This window comes from Lithobates pipiens, unplaced genomic scaffold, assembly GCF_037356315.1.
Source record: "Lithobates pipiens isolate NorthernLeopardFrog02 unplaced genomic scaffold, aLitPip1_a1.2 Scaffold_18, whole genome shotgun sequence".
Taxonomy (NCBI): Eukaryota; Metazoa; Chordata; class Amphibia; order Anura; family Ranidae; genus Lithobates; species Lithobates pipiens.
The window spans coordinates 406,097,179-406,121,148 of record NW_027507758.1 but is presented as its reverse complement, the minus strand read 5'-3'; the positions used below and the strand labels follow the sequence as shown (position 1 = coordinate 406,121,148).

The 23,970-nt window shown below is 43.3% G+C and overlaps 1 protein-coding gene across 1 annotated transcript in view; it reads left to right on the top strand.

The window, feature by feature from the left end:
• PIK3CA (phosphatidylinositol-4,5-bisphosphate 3-kinase catalytic subunit alpha) overlaps positions 1-23,970 on the top strand; it is a 163,561-nt gene that overhangs the window by 55,445 nt on the left and 84,146 nt on the right. The window contains exons 8-10 of the mRNA XM_077487936.1: positions 13,167-13,319; positions 14,758-14,892; positions 19,792-19,916. Coding sequence (XP_077344062.1) covers positions 13,167-13,319; positions 14,758-14,892; positions 19,792-19,916 — 413 coding nt within the window. The remainder of the gene's footprint in view (positions 1-13,166; positions 13,320-14,757; positions 14,893-19,791; positions 19,917-23,970) is intronic.

Sequence of the window (23,970 nt, the reverse complement as noted above, 5' to 3'; positions counted from 1 at the left end):
GATGGTGTAACAGTCCAGGTCAGGCACAGGCGGGCAGATCAGGCACAGAAACGGAATCCAGAAGAGTAGTCGGGTACAAAGCCAAAGTCGGGGGGGCAGGCAGCAAACAGCAGAGTCGGGAACAAGCCGGGTTCAATACGGATCAGGATATGGATGCAGGTTCAGATACAGGTTACCAGGAAGCACGGGAACGCTGTTGATCAGGCAGCAAGGCAGTGAAGCACGGATCCAGTTTAAATGGCACCATTGGCGCCAATTTGCGTCAAACGGCCGCGCGCGCACCGCCGATCGCGGTAACGCTCCCGAAATTGCGCAAAAGTTCTCCTGCGACCTACGCCGCTCGGACGTCCGTGAGGAGGATCTTCCTGACACAGGGTCTTTCGGACTCTGTGATTCCAACTATGCTGAGAGCACGGAAATCTTCTCGGAAGATATATCATCATACCTGGAAGGCCTACATCTCCATGTGTGAGGAGAAAGGGTGGCATCCGCGCTCCTTTTCTATACGCAGGATCCTGCTTTTTTCGACAGCAAGGAATAGACCAGAAATTGGCGTTAAGCACCATTAAGGAACAAATTTCAGCTTTGGCTTTTTTTTCTGCGACCCCTGGCGGCTCACTCTCTGGTGAGCACCTTTGTTCAGGGGGTCCGACATGTAGTTCCTCCTGTGTGTCCATCGTTACCCCCGTTGGATCTGAACCTGGTGTTATTGGCGCTTCAGAAACCGCCATTTGAAAATATCAGAGAGATCCCTCTGTTAACTCTTTCTCAGAAAGTGGTCTTTCTAGTGGCCATTACTTCGGGCCAGGAGGGTTTCGGAACTGGCATCCTTGTCTTGCAAGTCACCCTATCTGGTTATCCACAAGGATAAGGTGGTGTTGCGTCCGCAACCTTGTTTTCTGCCGAAGGTGGTTTTGGCGTTCCACATTAATGAAGACATTGTGTTACCATCTCTGTGTCCTAAACTAACACATCCCAAAGAGATGGCCTTCCATTCCCTGGACGTGGTTCGGGCTCTGAGGGTGTATTTGTCTGCTACGGCTCCCTTTCGGAAGTTAGACTCCTTGTTTGTTTCGATGGCTGGTCCGAAAAAAGGCATGGCGGTCTCATCGGCCACCATTTCCAGGTGGATCAGACAGATTGTAGTACAGGCTTACTCCTTGAAGGGGCAGGTGCCCCCCTTTCCAGTCACGGCCCACTCCACCAGGGCAATTGGAACGTCTTGGGCCTTCCGACATCAAGCATCTGTCGCTCAAGTGTGTAGAGCGGCGACTTGGTTGTCTGTTCATACCTTTACAAAATTTTACAAGTTAGATGTCGGTGTATCAGCTGATGCATATTTTGGCCGCAAAGTTTTGCAGGCAGCCGTGTAATTGCAATTGCGCTTACATCTTTTTTTTTTTCCTCCTGCTTTTTGGTAAAAACATACTACCTTTTAAAATAAATGCACTCTTGCATTTTGTTACCGCAAGTTCTGAGGCAGTTTGGAGGTAGTGACTCCTAGTTTGAGGAGCTTCTTGGTTATTCCCACACACTGTTGTTTTTGTGGGTAAAGTTGTTATACTAGTTCCCACATGCCATTGTGGGTGAAGTTTTTATGCTGTTTTTCCCAGCCCTCGTTTTGGCACTGCTTGAGAACGTCCCGATTGGTCTAAGAGCGGTGTCAGTCGGTGAACATAAGAAAATTATAGGATTTTTTGTACTAGCCATAAAATACGTTTCTCTGTAGTTCACCGACTGACACAGCACCCTCCCCTATAATATATATAATATATATATAATTTTTTACATTATACTGCTTGTTGATGTACTGAGGCTGCAGGAGACAGGCTGAGGGGGGTTGTTGCCTAAAGGGACCTCCCCTTGGGCAGGACTAGAAAATTCTAGTTTTATTATAACATTTTAACATGTTCTGCCTAGTCCTGTCCTGAAGGTGGCATAACAACCCGATGGTCTAAGAAAGGAGCTGTGTCAGTCGGTGAACTACAGAGAAAAGGATTTTACGGTGAGTACAAAAAATCCTATTTTTCCATATCAAGGGTGTCAATGGTCGTAGAGCCTTGGTTAGTATGGGGGGCATGTATATTAGAAAATAGTGTACGTATAATAATGTCTGTGAACCTACCGGACATAAAGCCCATTTTTGATCAGTGGGGGATTTTATTACTCTATTAAGTCGAGTGGCCAGTAACTTGGTTAGTATTTTTAGATCACAATTGACAAGTGCGATTGGTCTGTAGGAGGCGCACAGCTTAGGGTCTTTTATTAGGCTTTGGAATGAGGACGACATGGGCTTCCCTCATAGAGGATGGCAAGGAGCCCTTTTGCAAACAGGCTTTAAACATCTGAGCTAGGTTGGGGGCAAGTAGTTCTGTGTGGGTTCTATAATACTCTATGGGCAGGCCATCCTACCTGGGGTTTTACCTGCCGGGAAAGACTTAATGGCCATTGTGACTTCTTCTGGAGTGATCTCTGAGACAAGGAGTCTCTGCATCAGAAATCCATCCTAGTGCTAGCTTGTCCAACACAGATCATAAGTATAGGGTCAAACCTGTCAGGGAGTGAGGAAACATACAGAGAGGTATAAAACGTGGTAAATGCAGACAGGTTATCCTCCTGAGAGGTGACTAATACGCCATCTGCCGTAAGTATTTCCGATATAACCACTAAGGGCTTATCCTGCTGTGCTAACAGCGCTAGTAGTTTGCTATTCTTGTCTCCATGCTCAAAGTATTCCTGTCTGCTATGTTGTATACCCAACCTGGTAGTGTCTGAAACATGGAGATGCAGTTCTCGCCTAAGCAATGAAAGTTGCTCAAAGTTGGGGACTCTTGCAGAGGCCGAATATTGATTCAGAGCCTCGTCAACCTTGTGCTGCAGGTCAGAGACCCTGTCCCCAAGCTCCACCGCCGAGATATACTGACCCCTGCTGTGAGCTTTGGAAGCATCCCATGTCATCTCCAGGGAGGCTGATCCCGCATTGTGCGCCCAATAGTCCTGCAAGGAAGGAGAAACTCTGTCATGGACCGCCTCGTTATTAATCCAATGGGGTTGTAACCTCCAAAGGGCTTTAGGACCTGGCGGTTCTAATGGTCAATTTAAGTGGGTGGTGGTCAGCGAGGCCAGAGGGAAGGTAACTTGCCTCCTGAATGCTGGCCAGCAGGACAGCATTGGCAAAAGCCAGATCAATTCGGGAGGAGGTTTTAAATGTGGTCGAGAAGCAAGAGTACATTCTATAGTGGGTGGTGAAGCCACTGCCATGCCTCTTGGAACTCTGTTGCCCGAGCCCACGTTCCGAGATCAGAAATAAAAGTAGATTGAGGGGAAGGCCTATCCAGGTCACGGGACAGTGTAGCATTGAAGTCTTCCAAACAGAACATGCGCTGGCCAATGCGGAGTCAGCCTCCCATAGAGTGCATACAGAATCTGTATCTGGCTCGGAGGAGGCAGATAGACATTCACAATTACATATTTCTTGTTATAAATGCTCAACACTACCATAATACATTTCCCTTGGGGATCTAAATGAACATCATGAATTACACATGGTAAACATTTTGCTGATCAGTGTAGACGCCCCTCGAGAATACGAGGAATAGGTCACAGGAAGTGTCCTTTGCACCCAAGGCTTTATCAGAGCTAGAACCTTGCTACTAGTTAAGTGCGTCTCCTGCAGCAGCACTATGTGGGGGTTATGCAGTTTTAAATATTGGAACAACAGCGCTCTTTCATATTTTGAGTTGAGCCCCTGACGTTCCACGACAAAATGGTCAGCAGCTCAGCATCTGAGGGAGCCATCATGGAACATCAGGGGGAGCAGGATGAGCCCAGAAAACCAAGACATGTAAGTAAACCCAAAATTGGCACATATATTCATTAGGGTCAGAGACCAACGAAGCATTTGAGCAGCACATTGTGTATCCAGATCTTCAAAACAGAGAAACCCCTCTCCCCAGAACACATAACACCCTACCCAGACATAATCAAAAAACACCCTACTACATAGCCAATACCCCAAAATAACTGGGCTAGTAGTTTAATCCCTAAACCTTTATACCAAGAGTCGCCTACGTGAGGCTCAAAGTTCCAGGTAATAACCCTGTTGAAGTCCCTACTGACCAGCAACCCCACCAACAATGCCAGTCCATTTAAAACTCTTAAAAGAGAGATCTTCAGACTTCTTTGAAGAGTTCTTCAAAAGGCCAAAAAAAAACTGAGGGGGGGTTAGATACTTCAGTGAGTTGTGTCCAACAAGGTTGCTCCAGAGTAGAAGGATCTAGAAGAAAACATCTAGTCCAGGACCAGGAGGAACGCCAGCGTTCGATGGCTCTATGAGAGACCATAATCGGGTGAGTCATGCACCTCAGCCTCAGGAAGTAGAACTGTAGCCCATCCGAAATGGCTGGTATGGCTTGCATAAGAGACTTGGGAGTCAGCCTGCAGCAAAGTTGGTGGTAAGAACAGAGGGCTAGACAACAAAAGACTGATGAGTGAATAAACAACTCCTTAATGCATGTATCCAGAGGGAACTTTCTTAAAGCAACTTGTAGTGAGGAACAGCTTACTGCACCTACCACAGGGTGTCCAGCCAGTTATGTGCATCGGCCGGGGAGTCGAAAAACCTGACTGAGCTATTGTGAGGCACCCGGAGATGGCTGGGGTACAACATGCTGTATTTAATGTAATTTTCACGTAGGCGCCTACGGACCTCATTAAAGGACTTCCTCTTACGCTGTAGCTCAGCCGAGAAATCCGGGAACACTAGGACTGAGGAGTTGCCGTATGGAAGTGAGGGGTGTTTGCGGGCTTTGGAAAAGATACTGTTGGGGTCCCTGAAGTTAAGGAAGCTGACCAAGAAGGGTCAGGGATTTGCACCAGGGATAGTGTGTCCTGTGGGTATACGGTGGGTGCGCTCAACGACAAAAGACGGGGAGAACTGAAGAACTCTTCCGCAAACTCGGTTGGGCGATCACCCTCCTCTCACTCCAGGAGACCCAGGACTCGGACATTGTTCCGTATTGCCGTTTTCTGCGTCATCAGATTTGGCGACAAGCAGTTGTACCGTGTGTTGCAAGTCTGCTATGGTGTTCGTGTGAGTAGCCGCAAGGTCTTCAGTGGCAGAAAGTCTGGATTCCGATTCAGTCTACCTCTGATCTTATCTAGGTCGTTTCTAATGCGATTACATTCTTCTGCAAGGCGATCGATTCTCACTAGCATGGAGGTGCTGCTCTGTTTAGTGGCGGCCAGGATCACTGCAGTGCTATCCTGGGAGGAGGGGGCAGGGAGAACCACACCTGGTGAAGTCTGACTCCATAGCTAGTTCAGCCAGCAGGGCCTGCAACCTCCCTACTGGGAAGGATCCGGCCTAGCTGTCGTGACAGGGGGTGGGTGGCTTTTTTGTGGATGAGTTTTTGGCCTGGTTTTTAGGGCCCATTAATCTGAGGGCAAGGGTCTGGTAGGGTGGAGCAGGTGGGTGAATAGCCAGCTGCTTCACTGAGGTACTCACCAGAGCAAGCAGCTCAGCACAGGCTCAGGCCTCTCCGAGAGTGCTGCCACAGCAGATCAGGTAGGCTGTAAGAAGCACTGTAGGCCTCAAGATGGCAGTGGGCCTCGTGTATATGGAGCCAGCCTTGGCCAGATTACTGCTGCAGGACCGGCTAGCCAGGGACAGAAATAGTCACTAGATCTGAAGCAGGGGATGCCAGGGATTAGGTAGGGCAGATGTACAGGCTTGTGAAGTTGCTTTTCAACACCACTTCCATTAATAGCCCTTTTATAGGGGGCTGAGGTGCTTCCTCCTGAGGAACATCAACAACCTATCACAACCACAAACGACAACCAATAACAATACAACAGCCGCCACCAACATCCAATAACAAAACGACAAACAACCACCGATGACAAAACCACCACCTACAACCAACAACCACAACCAACAATGCCTCGAATACATTAAATACCCATTGGTCTCCATTCAGGCTAGTTTATGCCTGACCTCCACTTTGAATTCTGCTTGCCTGCTACACAGAATAGAGCTAGAGAGGAAAACAATAATTCTACTTGCACTAAACTTTCCCAGAAGAACCTGGTCTTAAAGGCTAGAGGGATTTCTGAATATTTTATTCCTACCTTGCTGAAGCAAGAAAGGTCACTTCCAGGAAGATCTATTGTATTGACATCTTACTTTGCCTGGTGAACGCAGTCAATATTATTCCGTGTCTCCTTATTCTGGCCTTCCTGCAAGCAGGCACCCTGAAAGGGCAGGTATCAGCCTTGTCCAGCTTTTTTTTTAAAGGCCTCAGCCTTCACACTTCCTTGTGAAAACCATTATTCAAGGTATTTCTCATGTTAGGCCCTCTTGCAGCACACTGAGCTACCCTGGAACATTCATTTTGTTCTTTTTGCAATGCAGAAACCACCCTTTAACAAGAATCGCTATAGTAATATTCCTAATGAGTTCAAAATAGTGTTTTTGGTAGCCATCACATCTGTCAGATGTGTATCTGAAGTGGCAGCCTTCTCCTGTAAATAGCCTTTCCTCATACTTCACAATGAAAAGGTTGTATTACGCCCAAGACCATCCTTCCTTCCAAAGGTTGTTTCAACATTCCATCTCAATGAGGACATTTTTCTTCCATCCTTGTGCCCTGCTTCTAAACATCCAAAGGAATTCTTTCTATGCTGCCTAGACGTAATCAGGCATTAGAGTTTATCTAAAAGCTACTGCTTCCATTAGACAAACAGAATCCCTGTTTGTTCTTTTCTCAGAACCTTGCAAGTGGCACTCTGCTTCCAAATCCACCATTACACAGTGGATCTGGAACCTGATTGCAAGAGTGAATGCTCCTTAAGCAATTGCCAACTGTTTCATGCAGATATACTGCGGCACAATGGCTCTCCTCGGCGAAATCCCGTACGTCCTACCTGTTTTTGGCCACCAGAGGGTGCCCGCTGCACAGCAGGAGACCCACTGCACGTGGCCGGCAGGTACGATCGCCGCCTGCCATGAATGATCACGAGCGCCAGCACGTGGATTTGTGTGTCTAAACACACAGATCCCTGTGCTGTCAGAGGAGAGGGGCCATATTGTTTCTTCCTACGAAGTAGGAAAAATGATATGGCTACTCTCCTAGTCACTCATAATCCCTCACAGTTGGAATATGCTGAGGGAACACTCATTTAACACCTTGATCGCCCCCTAGTGTTACCCCTTCCTGCCAGGGACATTTACACAGTAACCAGTGCATTTTTATAGCACTGATCGCTGTATAAATGCCAATGGTCCCAAAAAAATGTCAAGTTGTCGATCTGTCTGTCGCAATGCCGCAGTACTGCTAAAAATCACATATTACTAGTAAAAAAAAAAAAATAATAAAAATGCCTTAAAGCTTTGCCACAGTTTGCGGACGCTACAACTTTTGCGCAAACCAATCAATATATGCTTATTGCGATTTTACCAAAAATATGTAGAAGAAATATATCGGCCTAAAGCGAAAAATTTGTTTTCCCCCAAAAACTTTTGGGGATATTTATTTATATTTCTTTTCAAAATTGATTCTTCTTCTTCTTCCTTCTTCTTCTTCTTCTTCTTCTTCTTCTTCTTCTTCTTCTTCTTCTTCTTCTTCTTTTCTTCTTCTTCTTCTTCTTCTTCTTCTTCTTCTTCTTCTTCTTCTTCTTCTTCTTCTTCTTCTTCTTCTTCTTTCTTCTTTTCTCTTCTTCTTCTTCTTCTTCTTCTTCTTCTTTCTTCTTCTTCTTCTTCTTCTTCTTCTTCTTCTTCTTTCTTCTTCTTCTTCTTCTTCTCTTTCTTCTTCTTTCTTCTTCTTCTTCTTCTTCTTCTTCTTCTCTTCTTCTTCTTCTTCTTCTTCTTCTTCTTTTCTTCTCTTCTTCTTCTTCTTCTTCTTCTTCTTCTTCTTCTTCTTCTTCTTCTTCTTCTTCTTCTTCTTCTTCTTCTTCTTCTTCTTCTTCTTCTTCTTCTTCTTCTTCTTCTTCTTCTTCTTCTTCTTCTTCTTCTTCTTCTTCTTCTTCTTCTTCTTCTTCTTCTTCTTTCTTCTTCTTCTTCTTCTTCTTCCTTCTTCTTCTTCTTCTTCTTTTCTTCTTCTTCTTCTTCTTCTTCTTCTTCTTCTTCTTCTTCTTCTTCTTCTTCTTCTTCTTCTTCTTCTTCTTCTTCTTCTTCTTCTTCTTCTTCTTCTTCTTCTTCTTCTTCTTCTTCTTCTTCTTCTTCTTCTTCTTCTTCTTCTTCTTCTTCTTCTTCTTCTTCTTCTTCTTCTTCTTCTTCTTCTTCTTCTTCTTCTTCTTCTTCTTCTTCTTCTTCTTCTTCTTCTTCCTTCTTCTTCTTCTTCTTCTTTCTTCTCGCAAAAAATAAAAACCTCAGAGGTGATCAAATACCACCAAAAGAAAGCTCCATTTGTGGGGCAAAAAGAACGCAAAATTTGTTTGGGTACAGTGTCGAATGACCACACATTTGTCAGTTAAAGTGACACAGTACCAAATTTTAAAAAGTGCTCTGGTCTGGAAGGGGGCACTTTCACCCACTTCCCACCCAGGCCATTTTTCAGCTTTCAGAGCTGTCACACTTTGAATGACAATTGCGCGGTCATGCTACACTGTACCCATATGACATTTTTATTATTTTCTTAACACAAATAGAGCATTCTTTTGATGGTATGTAATCCCTGCTCAGTTTTTTTACTAAAGTTTTTTTCTTAGTTTTTGTCAGTCACTTTTGTAAATAAGTAATCTTTTTCTCCTTCACTGATGTTCGCTGATGAGACTGCACTAATAGGCTGCACTCATGAGGTGGCACTTATGGGCACTGATGAGGCGACACTGATTAGGTGGCACTGATGAGCCGGTACTGGTGGGCACTGATATGCGGCACTGGTGGGCACTGATATGCAGCACTGGTGAGCGGCGCTGATGGGCAGCAGTGATGAGCGGCACTGATGGGCACTGAAAGCCAGCACTGACTGGCATCACTAATGGCCACTGATTGCTGGCACTGGTGGCAATTTATTGTAATAAGGGCACTGATAACCAGTGCCCTGATTACCTGTCTTGCGGTCCCCTGCGAGGAGATGCCGCTGATTGGCTCTCCTCGCCACGCACTCTGTCGGGCTATGAGAGCCGATTCCCGGTACTTCCATGTTTACATGGCTGTGTTTGGACATTGTTAAAGAGTTGCGTTATCAGCTCTTTACAGAGATCGGGGTCACACTGAGTCCTAGCAGCATGGCAAGGCTGTGATCTCCACGCTGCGCGCCTGTTCTGGGATGACGTCCTATGATGTCTTCTCAGAACGAGAGCTGCCCCGGCGTCATTTAACGCTGGGCGGGTGGCAAGTTGTTAAAATCATCCTCCTGTCTGCACTGTTGAATGGCCACTTCATGAGATCTGTAAGCATATCCTGTTTTTATTTTTATTTTATTTTTTTTAGGCACCAAGCCTACTGTTGCCTGTGTTAAGGCTATCACTTACTCATCGGTTTATACTTTCTCAAGGTTTTACCAGGTGGATGTCTCTTCTGCAGATGCAGGTTCTTGCAGGGAAACTGAACTTGGGTCCTTGTTTTTTGGGCCTGTTGGCACAGTTCCATTTGTCTACTAGTTGCCTGCTCTGTATTCAGTGCTTGGGTATGCCCATGGTGTATGAATAATTTGCTTGTGTTCTGTATTGTACAATTGTTATGAGTAATTTTTTACCTTCCTGTAAAATCCATATCTTGGAGTACAGTACACAGACCATGCTCCCTCTCCTTGTTTACTCTACAATGCTTGCTACAAACTCAACTCGTGGAGTGGGGTGGGGGGGGGGTGCGTGTCCTCAAAGTCTATGAATAAAGCCTAGTACTCATCACTAGATTCTTTTTCGCTCAACCGGGTAAAAACTGACGGCTCCAATCGGAGCCACTGTGCTATCAATCTGCAGTTAGTACAGTGATCTTCCCTGCTGTTCTATTGTGTTCTGAATGTGAGAGAACCACCGCTCCAGGTAAGTCCACAAATCCAAGAAAACAGCCCCTCCAGGAATGGAGAGACCCAGGTGCAGGCACGGCATATACTTGTTGCAAATAATTGAAGAACTCTGGACGGCCGCACTCCAAGATAAATTTAAATGCCTTTTTATTCGTGAAGCAGAATCACACAAAAGTGGGTCACAGCAAAGCACAATAGCGAACGCGTTTCCCACTACCAAGAGTGCTTACTCATAGCTATTGTGTTCTGACAGGGGAATGACCCCCCCCCCCCTCGTCCTCTTCGCCGCTCAGTCTGCCCGTTGCTTTGCTAGAGTGGATGGATTGAAAGCAGCACGGCCATTGGCTTGTGCTGCTGTCAATCACATCCAATGATGCGGCGCGCCAGGGGGCAGGTCGAGTGATGCCGTGAGTGGCTATAGCCGCCGGCTGTATCACAGGAGCGCGTCCGCAAGAACCAACCACCATGCGAGAGAGCTCGCATGAAGGTGGTTATTTCTTGCGGGGAGGAGCTGAAACAGCTGCCGAGCGACCCCAGAAAACCGGGTTTGGGGCCATTCTGTGCAAAACGAGCTGCATAGTGGAGGTAAGTACAACATGTTCGTTATTTAAAAAAAATAAAATTACCTTTTTTTTAAAACCCCTTTAAATCAATCCCAAATTATTTAATTGTAAGAACCACAAAAAAAAAAAAAAAAAAAAAAGATGAACTATAATTCAAATCTAGGGTAGGGAGAGTAGTATTATGCAAATTCCATTCATGTCCTGTCCCTTGTCTACTGTTCCTCAGACTCTCCTTAATATTAGGGCTTTCTACACAAAAGAGACTTTATATAATTGTGAAAAAACTTTCTGTGCTATCACTGTGTATAAACCACCTATTACTCAACTCTGTATACCATGAGGCAGCTTACACCACTATGCATCCAACTACCTGTACAAAATGCAATGAATATATAGTCCCAAAAAAGTGCAGCTCTCTTCTTCAATATAGTGCACTCAAATTATAGTGCATACATTTTTAAAAAATCTGAAAACTGGATAAAAATCATCCATATACAATACATTTACGTGAGTCCATCTTTTAAACATCTATACAGTCCATAAATAAATGATTAAATGTCCATGAAAAATAGGTTGCAGTCCCATACACCAAAAACTCTTCAGTAAGTTCCTCTGATCACCACAGAGCCCTTCACCTCACCTATGGGTGTCTTCTCACCTTCTTGAATGGACCTCTCTAATTGGTGTCAATCATATTGGAGGCAAGAGCAAAGAACCATAGTGCAAATAGCTAATAAAGTATTTATTTCCATATAACAATCCACTCACATTTCAGAAGTAAAAAGCGGGCATTTCACAATACGATCCTCAGCATACACAGCTCCACCTAGTCCCAGCATGATAATGTCACTGCCCACCTCATGCGTAGCGCCCACCTTTGAGAAAGCCCTTTGGGCACTATGCGTGACGTGGACGTTGACATAATCACGCTGGGACTAGATGGAGCTGTGTATGCTGAGGATTGTATTGTGAAATGCCTGTTTTTTTTTAACTTCTGAAATATGAGCAGATTTTTATATGGAAATAAATACTTTTTATTAGCGATTTGCACTATATATAGTTCTTTCCTCTTGCTTCCTAAACGATTTGAGAGCTACGGATTTGGAGTGTACATCCAGTGGGATCGGTGCCACTTCTAACACTGCAAAGTGCATATAGACCTCTTTTGATTAGCGAGGTCCATTCAAGCTGGTGAGAAGACACCCATAGGTGGGGTGAATGCCTCTGAACACCACAGTGCCAATGACTGAATCGTTTTTGGTGTATGGGACTGCAACCTATTTTACAATGACATTGAATCATTTATTTATGGACTGTATATATGTTTAAAAGATGGACTTGTGTAAATTGTATATGGATGATTTTTACACTGTTTTCAGATTTTTTTATTTATTTTAGCACTATAATTTGTATGCACTATATTGAAGGAGAGCGCAGCATTATTTATTTTATTTATTTATATATTTATTTATTTATTTTTGTGACAAAATAGACTGCATCTAAACTGTCAACATGATATTTCTATAAAAATGTATTTTCTGAAAGTTCCACATGTCTTCTGGCCTCTGCGTGGTTCTTACAATTTGAATACTACAGCCCAGCTTATCCTTCATTGTTTTTTACTTTGGTTTGTAAGAGAAAAAAAAAACAGAAGGGGCTATAGGTTATTAAAGCGCAGAAAGGGGAGTTTATCAATACTGAAGCAGCCAGAATCTGGAGCAGATGCTGATGGTAGCTGATTTGCTTTTATCTTCCATTTTTAAACTGAAGCATTTTTACACTTAAAGTTATTGTGAAAGCTTCTTTTTTAATGAAACTAACAGGCAGCTGCTAAAGAGGCACTCATGCACGCTCCCATGCCGGACTGTGTGTGTTTTATAGACAGTGTGGCTCAACAAGTGGTTGTGTTATGCTGATCGGACGTCACATGCCGTGATCAGAATAACAGATAAAAAATGCCACCAGTAATGCCTGTCAGTGCCCAAAGTTCCAATTAGTGCCATTCAGTAATGCCTGTCAGTAGATCCTCAGTAATGCTGTCTATCCAGTGCCACCTATCAGGGCTGCCTATCAGTGCCCATCAGTTTTTGCTTTTTTTTAAATCGCCAGTGTTTTTTCATTTATAGCGCAAAAATTAAAAACTGCAGAGGTGATCAAAAACCACTAAAAGAAAGCGCTCTTTGTGGAAAGAAAATTATAAAAAATGTGTTTGGGTACAGTGTTGCATGGCCGCGCAATTGTCATTAAAATTGCGACAGCTAAAGAATTTGCTGGGCAGGAAGAGGGGAACGTGCCTGGTATTGAAGTGGTTAATGCAGGGAATACATTGAGGTAAAAAAAAAAAAAAAACTTTTAGACTTTAGAACCATATAAAGCTGAACTGACCAAGCTGAACATAGAATCTGCTTGGTTGCCATTCACAGGTGCTCCAGATTCTGGTTGCTCCATTTTTAATGTAACCTTTCATAGCATCTAAATAGATGTGTAAGCTGTCCCAGAGGTAGCTATCATGCCTTTTTTATGTATCATCTTAGTGTTTATCTAGGAAACTCCCTCAGGGGCAAAGGATGCCTGAAGAAAAACTTTGACATACAAAATTAAAATTTGTTGCAATGCATTGTTTTTGTTGTAGGAACACTGTCCGTTGGCCTGGGGCAATATAAACTTGTTTGATTATACAGACACGCTAGTTTCTGGAAAAATGGCCTTGAACTTGTGGCCAGTGCCTCATGGACTGGAAGATCTGCTAAATCCTATTGGTGTTACAGGGTCCAACCCAAACAAGGTAAAATATTGCTTCTGTGCTACATTTAAAGAGACTAGCTGGGAAATAAATGAGCTTTATGTAATGATAAACCAATGATGTACCTACAGTATTTGATACCCTGCTGATTTTGTATGTTTGCAACTGACAAAAAAAATTATCAGTCTATAAATGAGAGACAAAGTAACAGCAAAAATATCCAGAAAAACACATTTCAAAAAAGTTATACATTGATTTGCATTTTAATGAGTGAAATAAGTATTTGATCCCTCTATCAGTCAGCAAGATTTCTGGCTCCCAGGTAACAAACTGAGATTAGGAGCACTCTTAAAGGAAGTGCTCTTAATTTGAGCTTGTTACCCATATAAAAGACACTTGTCCACAGAAGCAACCAGATTCCAATCTCTCCATCATGGACAAGACCTGTCCAAGGATTTCAGGGACAAGATTGTAGACCTACATAAGGCTGGAATGGGCTACAAGACCATCGCCAAGCAGCTTGATGAAAGGGTGACAACATTTTGTGCAATTATTCGCAAATGGAAGAAACATAAAACTGTCAGTGTCCCTCAGTCTGGGGCTTCATGCAAGATCTTCAATGTTCATGAGAACGGTGAGAAATCTGCCCCACAAAGAGGAGTGGGACAAAATCCCTCCTGAGATGTGTGCAAACCTAGTGGCCAACTGCAAAAAATGTTTGACCCCTGTGTTTGCCAGCAAGGGTTTTGCCACAAAGTACTAATGTTTTGTCATGTTTTTTTGCGAAGGGTTCAAATACTTATTTGACTCACACACGCATTAAAATGCAAATCAATTTATAACTTTTTGAAATGCCTTTTTCTGGATTTTTTTGTTCTGTCTCTCACTGTTTAAATAAACCTACCATTAAAATTGTAGACTGATCATTTCTTTGTCAGTGGGCAAACGTACAAAACCAGCAGGGGATTAAATACTTTTTTCCTCAGTGTACATGCTTTTGTTTCATCCAAATAAATCTCCAGTACTCCTTGGAACCCAGGGTAAATGTTGTATGTAAATAACAACTTGGGCACAACTCTCCCTTTCTTGTATTAAAATATATATGCTGCCATTGCTGGCCTGTTTCTAAAAATGCTTATTGCCTGGGTGTCATGCTAATTACATTAGGTGTTGAGTCATTTGACTTCATGGGCTGCATACTTGTTCCAGGTCAGTGGCTAAGCATGTTAAATTCACAGATCATACGACATCCAGGTAACTAGAATATTCAGAAGAAAGTCAGCAGTGGCAAGCTACACATTTCTGTCAGCAGAACTCAATTTAGACAAGTCGAAGGTAATGGTGCTGCTCTACCATGGTAAGGTTAGTTTGATTACTTTAAAGATATACTTTTCTTTGCAGTAGTATTTTACTTTACATTTGGGTCTGTTTTTATGGAACTTTATTTTTTAATAAATTTTTCTTTTTTCTATTTTTTCAGGAAACGCCTTGCTTGGAGCTTGAATTGGATTGTTTCAGTAGCCCAGTTAAATTCCCTGATATGCCAACGATAGAAGATCATGCAAATAAAGTTTTGGAAAGAGAAATGGGCTACAATTACAGCCATTCTGGACTGGTAAATATGTGATTTTGTTTTTAATAGCTATGTGATAAAAGCTAGTAATAAAACTGAATGTTGCATTCCATTACTATATAAAAAATATAGATAGATATATAGATACTTACACATTCAGATCAGAGAGCCAGAAAGGCCATTATTTGATAAAGCTATTTTAGAGGCGTGGTAAGATGCAATTAAATGTTTTACTCTTGGATTTAGATACATTTTTGGGGCTCATGTACAGTTGCGGTTTGGAGAGAAAGGTAATGGGGGCCACCTGTGTTTTTTTTTTTTTTTTTTTTTTTCCTGCCCTTCTCTTTAGCTGCTCAGGCAGCTGGATGGGGGTGCACACATACAAAAATTATACCCCCTGTTGTGTTCTGTGGGCAGCACCACTGCTAAATGCGACCCATTCAAGTGAAAGGGGTTGCATCATAACCACTCTGCAAATACTTACAGTGAAGTGGTTGAGAGTTTACAGGGTTAAAGCTGGGGACGAGGAGGCCTTCCAACCACCCATCAAATGCCTCTTAAAAGCATTTTATCTTGGATTGGATTGGTGGCAAACAATGCTGTGTGTGTAAATCTACTGAATAAAGGCAAACAATGCTACATGTTTTGTCATCGTTAAGTAATATTAGAACATTATGACAAGTAGAGGGCTTAAGTTTTCCAAAAAAAGCACACAGTTTTGCAGTGTGGTAGAATGTTGCTCTGCAACTGATTGCAGATCACTTCCATTTTATGGAAAAGGGAAAACTTCCGCCCCACGTTCTCTACATCTGATTATTATCCCAGTTGGAGAAATGGTGCCTAATGGTGTCAAGTTTCCAGCAGGTAGAGTCAGCCTTGGTGAATTATCTACCCATCCATGTATGGCAACAGCACAATATACCACACAATGGGGGTTATTTTCGAAAGTCAAATCCACTTTGCACTACAAGTGCACTGCAAGTGGACTTGGAACTGCAGTTGCTGTAAATCTGAGGGGTAGATCTGAAATGAGGGGAAGCTTTGCTGATTTAATCGTGCAAGCTAAATTGCTGTTTTTTATTTTCCTTGCATGTCCCCCTCGGATCTACAGCGACTGCACTTTCAACTTCCTTGTAGTGCAAAGTGGATTTACTGTTAATAAATAACCCCCCATGAGTGCATATTCTTTGCTGGAACAGTGCCTACTGTTTAAATTACTAACTTCACTGAAGACGTTGTTAGTTAACCAGTTCCGGATCGCCCCATGTACATTTACTGCAGCAGGGTGGCCCGACTGCACAAAATCACATACCTGTACAAAATCCGGGGACGCTTGTCGTCCCTGCAACGGTCAGATTAATTTCACAATCAATCTGCAGGTCCAGGCCAATGATTTATGGCCTTGACCTGCTGATCGGTTCTGACGAATGACAGAACCTCCTGTGTCTGTGTAATGTAAACAGGCAAAGGAAATTATGCAATCTCCTTTCCTGGAACCTTTTTCGGTTCCAGCGTGAGAGGAGAGGGCATCAGACAGTGAGTAAAGCACTACACTGACATCAGGACACACAGGCAAATTTAACCCCCCTCCCCCAGGGTACCCGCCATATATTCCCTAATAAAGTTTTAACCCCCCCTGATCACCCCCAGTTAACCCTTTCACTCCCTGTCAGTGTCATTAGTACAGCGTACAGATCTTTTTTTCCCTGATCACTGTATTAGTGTCATGGATGACGCTAGTTAGTGTTAGCATCAGTCTTATATAATGTCAGGGTCCCGCCACAAATTCCCTAATAAAGTTTTAACCCCCTGCTCGCCCCCCAGTTAACCGTTTCACTCCCTGTCTGTGAGTCATTAGTAAAGTGTACAGATCTCTTTGTGATCATTGTATTGGTGTCACAGGTGACGGTTAGCGTCAATCCCAGACAGCATCAGATTTTAACACTCTGCCAGTCACACACAAACGCACACAACACCTCCATTAATAGTATAGTCTGAATGGATCAATATCTTTGATCTGATCAGAACTATACTAGTGTCCCTAATAGTATAGCGTTTCCCAAAAACGCAGCGCTAGCAGGATCAGCCTCAACACCTGCGTTTAGCCCCTCCGCCCCCTCCCCCAAACAAGTGCAGTATCATTAGATCACTGTCGCTTCCAATGCACAGCACACAAAACTGCAGCTTTAGAGTCGTGCCTGATCTATGCTAGCGCAAGCAGTTAAAACATTTTTGTAGCGGTTCAAACAGTCCTCGACAACCAGGTGCTTTTTTACCCGTGAGTCACACTAGGTACCAATACATTTATTGGCCAAAATGTCAAACGAAAGGTACACTAGTGAAGAGGCCTACAGGATGCTGAGCATGACTAATGAAAGAGATGGGGAAGCTTCAATGTCAGAATTTGGCTCAGTATTCTAACCTGTAGAGAGCAGCGGTACCCTGAGAGATATCTCTGACGATGGAGTAGAGGTCCCTGCTAAGGTCAGGCATACCTGACCCCCGTTCCTCTGTTACTGGGATGCTACAATCGCATTATTCTGTTATACAGCAGAGTGTTGGCACTAGTGCAGCTCTACCTTCTGATGAATGGATGAGCACCAGCGGCCTACTACACCCTGGTCATAGACAAACCAGCACTGCAGTAACACTTGGTGATGTGGCGAGTCCCATAAGTGCAGTTCAAGTTGGAGCGGTGGCTTTCACAATTAGTGTCCCACAACCACCAAGAATTTGAACGCAGGCCCTTAGAGCCCATAGTGTCTTTCCTGATTGGCAGCCCAAAAATTCTGCAGCACTCGTACTTCTCTCATTCAATCCAAAATTAAGATTGAAACAGCAGATTTAATGCCGTGTGTGTGTGTGTGTGTGTGTGTGTGTGTGTGTTTTTTCTTTCTTTTTTTTTGCCGTTTTTCACGGAAGATCTGTACGGATCTATTGTGGACCAAAGCAGTTTATATGCTAATACATTTTTTGCTGCAAACCCAAATTTGACCCTTTCCAGACACTTTGCCTGGAAACCTATCACCAGTTTTTACAGGCACACAACTCCCATGTTCTCCCCTGGCGCCGGAAGGAAGTTCACCGCTCCCCCCAACATGCCCAGTTATTCACAACGCAGTTCGCGCATGCGTAGTGCGCACCCGGTTGTGAAGCCGCAGCTGGGTGCCCACAGTTAGAATGCTGGTGCCCCGGGGAGGAGCGAGGCTTTGTGCGCCCACATTGCTGAACTGTGGCACAGGTGAGTGTCTGATATTTAAGTCAGCTGCTACACTTTTTGTAGCTGCTGACTTTTAAATGGGTGGAACTCTGCTTTTAAGACCTTTCTAGACCTATCCCTCAACATGGGCATTACTAAAAAGAGAGAGTTGCAGCCATATTGGTCCACTGACCCAATTCATCATATGCCCATGTTCTGTGCTGCCATAGCCAGACCTAGATGTGAGCAAATATTGCGGTTTATGGACTTCAATGACAATGAACCCTGTCTTCCTCGGGGCGACCCTGGATATGATAGGCTCCACAAAATTTGGCCCCTCGTAAACCACAATTTGCAGCCTGGTATATCCCCCAACAAAAGATGTCTGCGTAGATGAGTTCCTGAATTTGTTTTCTGGCTGTCTTTTTTTTTTTTTTTTTTTTTCTCCCCAGCAAGCATGCCAGATATAGAGTCAAAATGTATAAGCTCTGTGACAGGGCAACAGGCTATACATGGAGTTTCCTGGTTTACAAGGGAAAAGATAGCAGCGTGGAGCCCCCCAACTACCCAGGCTACGTAGGGAGCAGAAGCAAGATTGTTTGGCGCTTAGTGTCACCCTTATTTGGAAAGGGGTACCATTTTATGCATGGACAGTTTTTACACAAGCATGCGCCATCTGCACTTTTTAGACACACCTTTCAATTTGGAATTGACGCATTTGCACCGTGCAATCTAATCACCGGGGCTTCCCCCAACAGCTTGTAAATGCCCCACTTAGGGGGAGAAATCCTGCTTGAGGTGTAGTAAATTGCTTGCAGTGAGGTGGAAGGACAAACGGAGCATTTTTGTTCTGTCTTCCATTCACGCAGACATGGCAGTCCAAACTGCAATGGCGACTGGTGTTGAGAAGCCTCTCTGTGTTTCTCACATGTGGTATCCCCATACTTAGGAGAAGCAGCAGAATGTATTTTGAAGTGTAATTCCACATATACCCACGGCATGTGTGACAATATATAATTTCAGTGACAACTTTGTGTAAACAACATATTTTTTTTATTTTTTTATTTTTTCAATTATTTATGACAAAAAATGAAATGTTCATTGGCCTAACATTCCTCTCAGCAAATTCCTTGGGGTGTCTACTTTCCAAAAAGGATAATTTGGGGTGTTTTGTACTGCCCTGCCATTTTAGCACCTCAAGAAATGAGATAGGCAGTCAAAGTAAAAGCTGCCTAAGTTCTATTAAATATACCATAGTTTGACATTTTTTTTTTTTTTTTTTTACCAAAGACATGTGGCTGAATAAACGTTGGCCTAAATGTATGACAAAAATTGAGTTTATTGGTTATTTTTTATAATGAAAAGTTGAAAATATTTTTTTCTTCAAAATTTTTGGTCTTTTTTAATTTATATTGCAAAAAATAAAAATCCCAGTGGTAATCAAATACCAGCAAAAAAAAACTCTATTTGTGAGAAAAAAAAATACATAAATTTTGTTTGGGCACAGTGTTGCATAGCCACGCAATTAGCAATTAAATTAGCGCAGTGCCAAATTGCAAAAAAAATGCTCTGGTCAAGAAGGGGGTGAAACCTTCCAGAGCTGATGTGGTTAAAGTAAAACAAATATTTTCCGTTGTCATGACTGAAAACAATGCTGTTAACCCTTCATAAAAGATTAATATTGTAATTTTAGTTGATGTGTTTTCTTTTCTTCTTTTTTTTTTTTTTTTTTTTTGTTACAGGCTAGTAGAATAGCAAGAGATAATGAAGTTCGAGAGAGTGATAAAGAGCAACTCAAAGCCATTTCTGCCCGGGACCCGCTCTCTGAAATTACTGAGCAAGAAAAAGAGTTTCTCTGGAGCCACAGGTACCACTAATTTCACCTTACTGCTTTAGGTTTACTACAGGCAAGCCTTAAAAAAGCATTCCCCACTATTCCTTAGTGTGCTTGATAGACCAGACCTTTTTGTATTCCTGCTGCGGTGCGTTGCATTACAATAATGCTGCAATACAATTTCTCTGGAACATCACAAGGCATACTGGGTACAACACAACTGCTAAATGGGCATTGCAGCCAGTTCAATGTGTGCTTCGACTTGGAAAAAAAATTAACTACCTAAAATAGGTAAACTATTTAAAGCAAATAAAAGTATACACAATTTGCAAACCTGTTTCTAATCAAAATACTTACATTTCTAGAAGCCATTGATGTCTTGCACTTGCAGGCACAGAAATTGAAATACAGTAGAAGAGAATGTACACAGAAATTGAAGTGCAGAAAGAGGGACCCGTGAGATCCAGTGGCCTTGGCACCCCTCTCCAGACCATTGTGTTAATCAAAGGTCCAACTCTTTGATATGCTGCTAGCACAGACTATTTTAACCCTTGCTGCAGCAAATTGTAGTGTTAAAAAAAATTAAAATGGCAAACCTATTTTCTTTTTCGTACTTCACAGAACACAGAGCAACCATAATAATGACTATATGGGTTATAAGCCATCTATAAGTGAATGGACACTGGGCAATGGTCAAACAGTAAGTCCTCCCCTATATAACCCATCCCACACCAGAAGTACTTCCAGTGTCTGAAAGGTGGTGGTCACTGATGTGATACATGTGCTCTTGGAGCATACTTGGAGGTCTGGAATGGTTCTACTGAGAATCAAGGGCTTCAGTCAGATCCATTCAAAAAAGCTGTCAGCCAAAATGGATGGTACCCATGCCTCATGGGAAGGGTAGAAGATTCCTCGAGGTTTGCCTGTAATGCAGCTTTACGGCCCTGGACTCTGTGTAATGGAACCCTGTGCAGTGTTTGTTCTGACGAAGGTGCTTTCCTGCAGGGTGCTATACAGGTCCAGGGGAGTGGACCCCACATTAAGGGGGACGCAGACCCTGAAGGTCTCTTATGATGAAGCCTGCCGTGAGGGTGAAGAGTGGACTCCTGTTATGCTCAGAGTCCTGCAGCAGGAATGGTAAGTCTGCATTTTTTTGCAGTTTCTCTTTAAAAAAAATAAAAAAAGAGCTCTGACTGTCTGGTCTTCTCTCAGTAGCCCCTAGGGGCAGTGTGCTGTTTAAAACATGCTCTGTGTACTCATTAGGAGTATGGGCTGCCGTTTCTACTACAGCCACTAGAGGGCGCATGGGCCTATTTCTACATAGGAAGGAAGTGGAGGGGTGGTCATGTTTGCAATGTAGACGGCAGGGCCTCTTGAGCTATAACAGCAGCCCATCAATACTAATGATTTGCGAGTACTTACTATGGTGGGAGAAATGTGTGGCCAGACCATTCATGCTTATATTCTGCATACTTGCTGCTTAATCCAGGGGGCCTGTACAACTGTAAGTTGATACGCCCCTAGCAGTGCACTTTAAAGTTTTGTCTCCAGAATGTTGTGCATTTGGCACAAAACTAGTTGGGGCCTGGTGCAGTTAAAGAGGTGCATACTTGCAAACTTCAGAATAATCTGCATTTGGTCTGCAGGAGCTTACTTTTAGGCTGATCTGAAGCAGAAAAGGGTTGCATGGCATGCATATGTGCTAAACTAGTATGTGGCCAAGTGCAGTTGGGCAAGTGCAGTATAGTATACATTCTTGCAAGCTTGTTGCCTAAATGCATGTTTAAAAAAACAAGTTTTTGCCTAGATTTTGCATACATACATGTGGCATAAGCACATGTTTGGAAGAACGTGGGCATCGGTGCACTTGAAGGCATTGTGTCTCCAGAATAGCATGCATTGGGTCTGCAGGAGCTTCTTTTTTGGGCTCCTTTTCACACTTGTGCGACTTGAAAGTTGTGCGATTTTGCCGCGTCGTGAAGCAATGCCTAATTGTGAGGTCTGTGGACCTCAAGTCACAACAAGATCAAATCGGGGTAATGCAGGGTCTGCTTTTTGAAGTCTCTGCGACTTGAAGATGCACAGATGTTGAGGGTGCTCATTGGAAATCATGGAGTACAACTTGTCAGGTGACCTTGCAGTCACGAGTCGCAGGATGGGTCGCACAGTTGTGGAGGAGTGCCTTAGGCTGGGGAAGCAGCATAGAGGCTGCATTGGATGCCTTTGTACTTGACTAATCCTGACTATAACTAGTATGGGTCCGGGTGCAGTTGAGCAAGTGCAGCATAGTATACATGTTTCATAATGCTTGCTTGCATAGGCACATGTTTGCATAGACCCGTGCTTGCTTGAATAAACAAGCTTGCATAGACACATGTTTGCAGAGGGCCCCTGGACAAGCGGGCGGCACCCAGCGTGCAGCCCCCCAAGGCTGGCTGTGACGGCGCATTTGCGTGAACGCATGTTGCGTAGACACAGGTTTTTATAAGTACGTGTTTGTGTAGACATGTGGGCATAAATGTGTATGCATGTTGCATAGAGCTACATGTTGGCATAAATGGTACATAAACATGTTTGCATAGATAAGTGTTGCGTAATATAAATATAATATTATATATATTATAAAAAAAAAGCACATTTTTTCTCAGTTTAGGCCAATGTGTATTCTTCTACATATCTTTGGTGATAAAAATCACAATAAGCGTATATAGATTGGTTTGTGCAAAATTTATGCAAAATAGTGGATAGATTTATAGCATTTTTATTATTATTATTATTTTTTTTTTTTTTTTTACTAGTAATGGCGGCGATCTGCGATTTTTATCGTGACTGCAACATGGCAGACACATCGGACACTTTTGACACATTTTTGGGACCATTGGCATTTATACAGCGATCAGTGCTATAAAAATGCATTGATTACTGTAAAAAATGTCACTGGCAGGGAAGGGTTTAACACTAGGGGGTGATCAAGGGGTTAACTGTGATCCCTCTCTGTGTTCTAACTGAAGGGGGATGGGACTTGCTAGGGAAAGAGATAGATCGGTGTTCTTACTTTGTATGAACACACGATCAGTCTCTTCTCCCCTCAGAGAACTGAAATCTTTGTGTTTAAACACAGAGATCCCGGGTCTTGCCATGTCACGAGCGATTGCGTGAGCCCAATGGTCATTGCGACCGCCAGGCACTTGCATCAGCTCCGGAGACGAGCAGCGTGCGCGTGCCCCTATTGGCCACAGGGCGAATCGCTGTAAGCCCCTGTACACACGGTCGGAGATTTCCACAACCAAATCCGTCGGATTTTGTCCGTCAGATTTAGTCTGACGGATTGTGTCCGAAACTGTTGCATACACACGGTCGGACTAAGTTGTCGAAAAATCCGATCTTTCAGAACGTGATGACGTAATTTCGTTACGATGGGACTACATTCAGGCCAGTAGCCAATAGCTTTGATGTAGGAATTAGATCTGAGCATGCGTGGCACTTGGTCCGATCAAAATTCTCTACACATGATCGGATTACGTCCGACCGACCCAGTTGGTCGGGAAATATTTCCAACATGTTGAATTGAGTCCGACGGAGATTCGGACGGAATCAGTCCGATGCATACCACACACAGTCGGATTATCTGACGACATGGTCCGATAAGACGCATTCTGACGGATTCTCCGACCATGTGTACGCGGCATAAGACAAACAACAAACCGTTACGCCCAGCCGTGCCATTCTGCCACAGTACAACTGCAGCAGCTGGTCGGCAAGTGGTTAAACGCAGGCTGCCATGTTTTCATATGAACTGCATACATGCAGTGCCTTGCAAAATTATTCACCCCCTTGGCTTTTTACTCATTTTGTTACATTACAGCCTTTAGTTCAATGATTTTTTAATCTGAATTATATGCGATGGATCAGAACACAATAGTCTAGGTTGGCGAAGCAAAATTAGAAAAATTATATACATAAAACTATTTTTCAGAAATAAAAAAGCATAATTGTCATGTGTGTATGTATTCACCCCCTTTGTTATGAAGCCCACAAAAACATCTGGTGCAACTAATTACCTTCAGAAGTCACATAATTGGTGAAA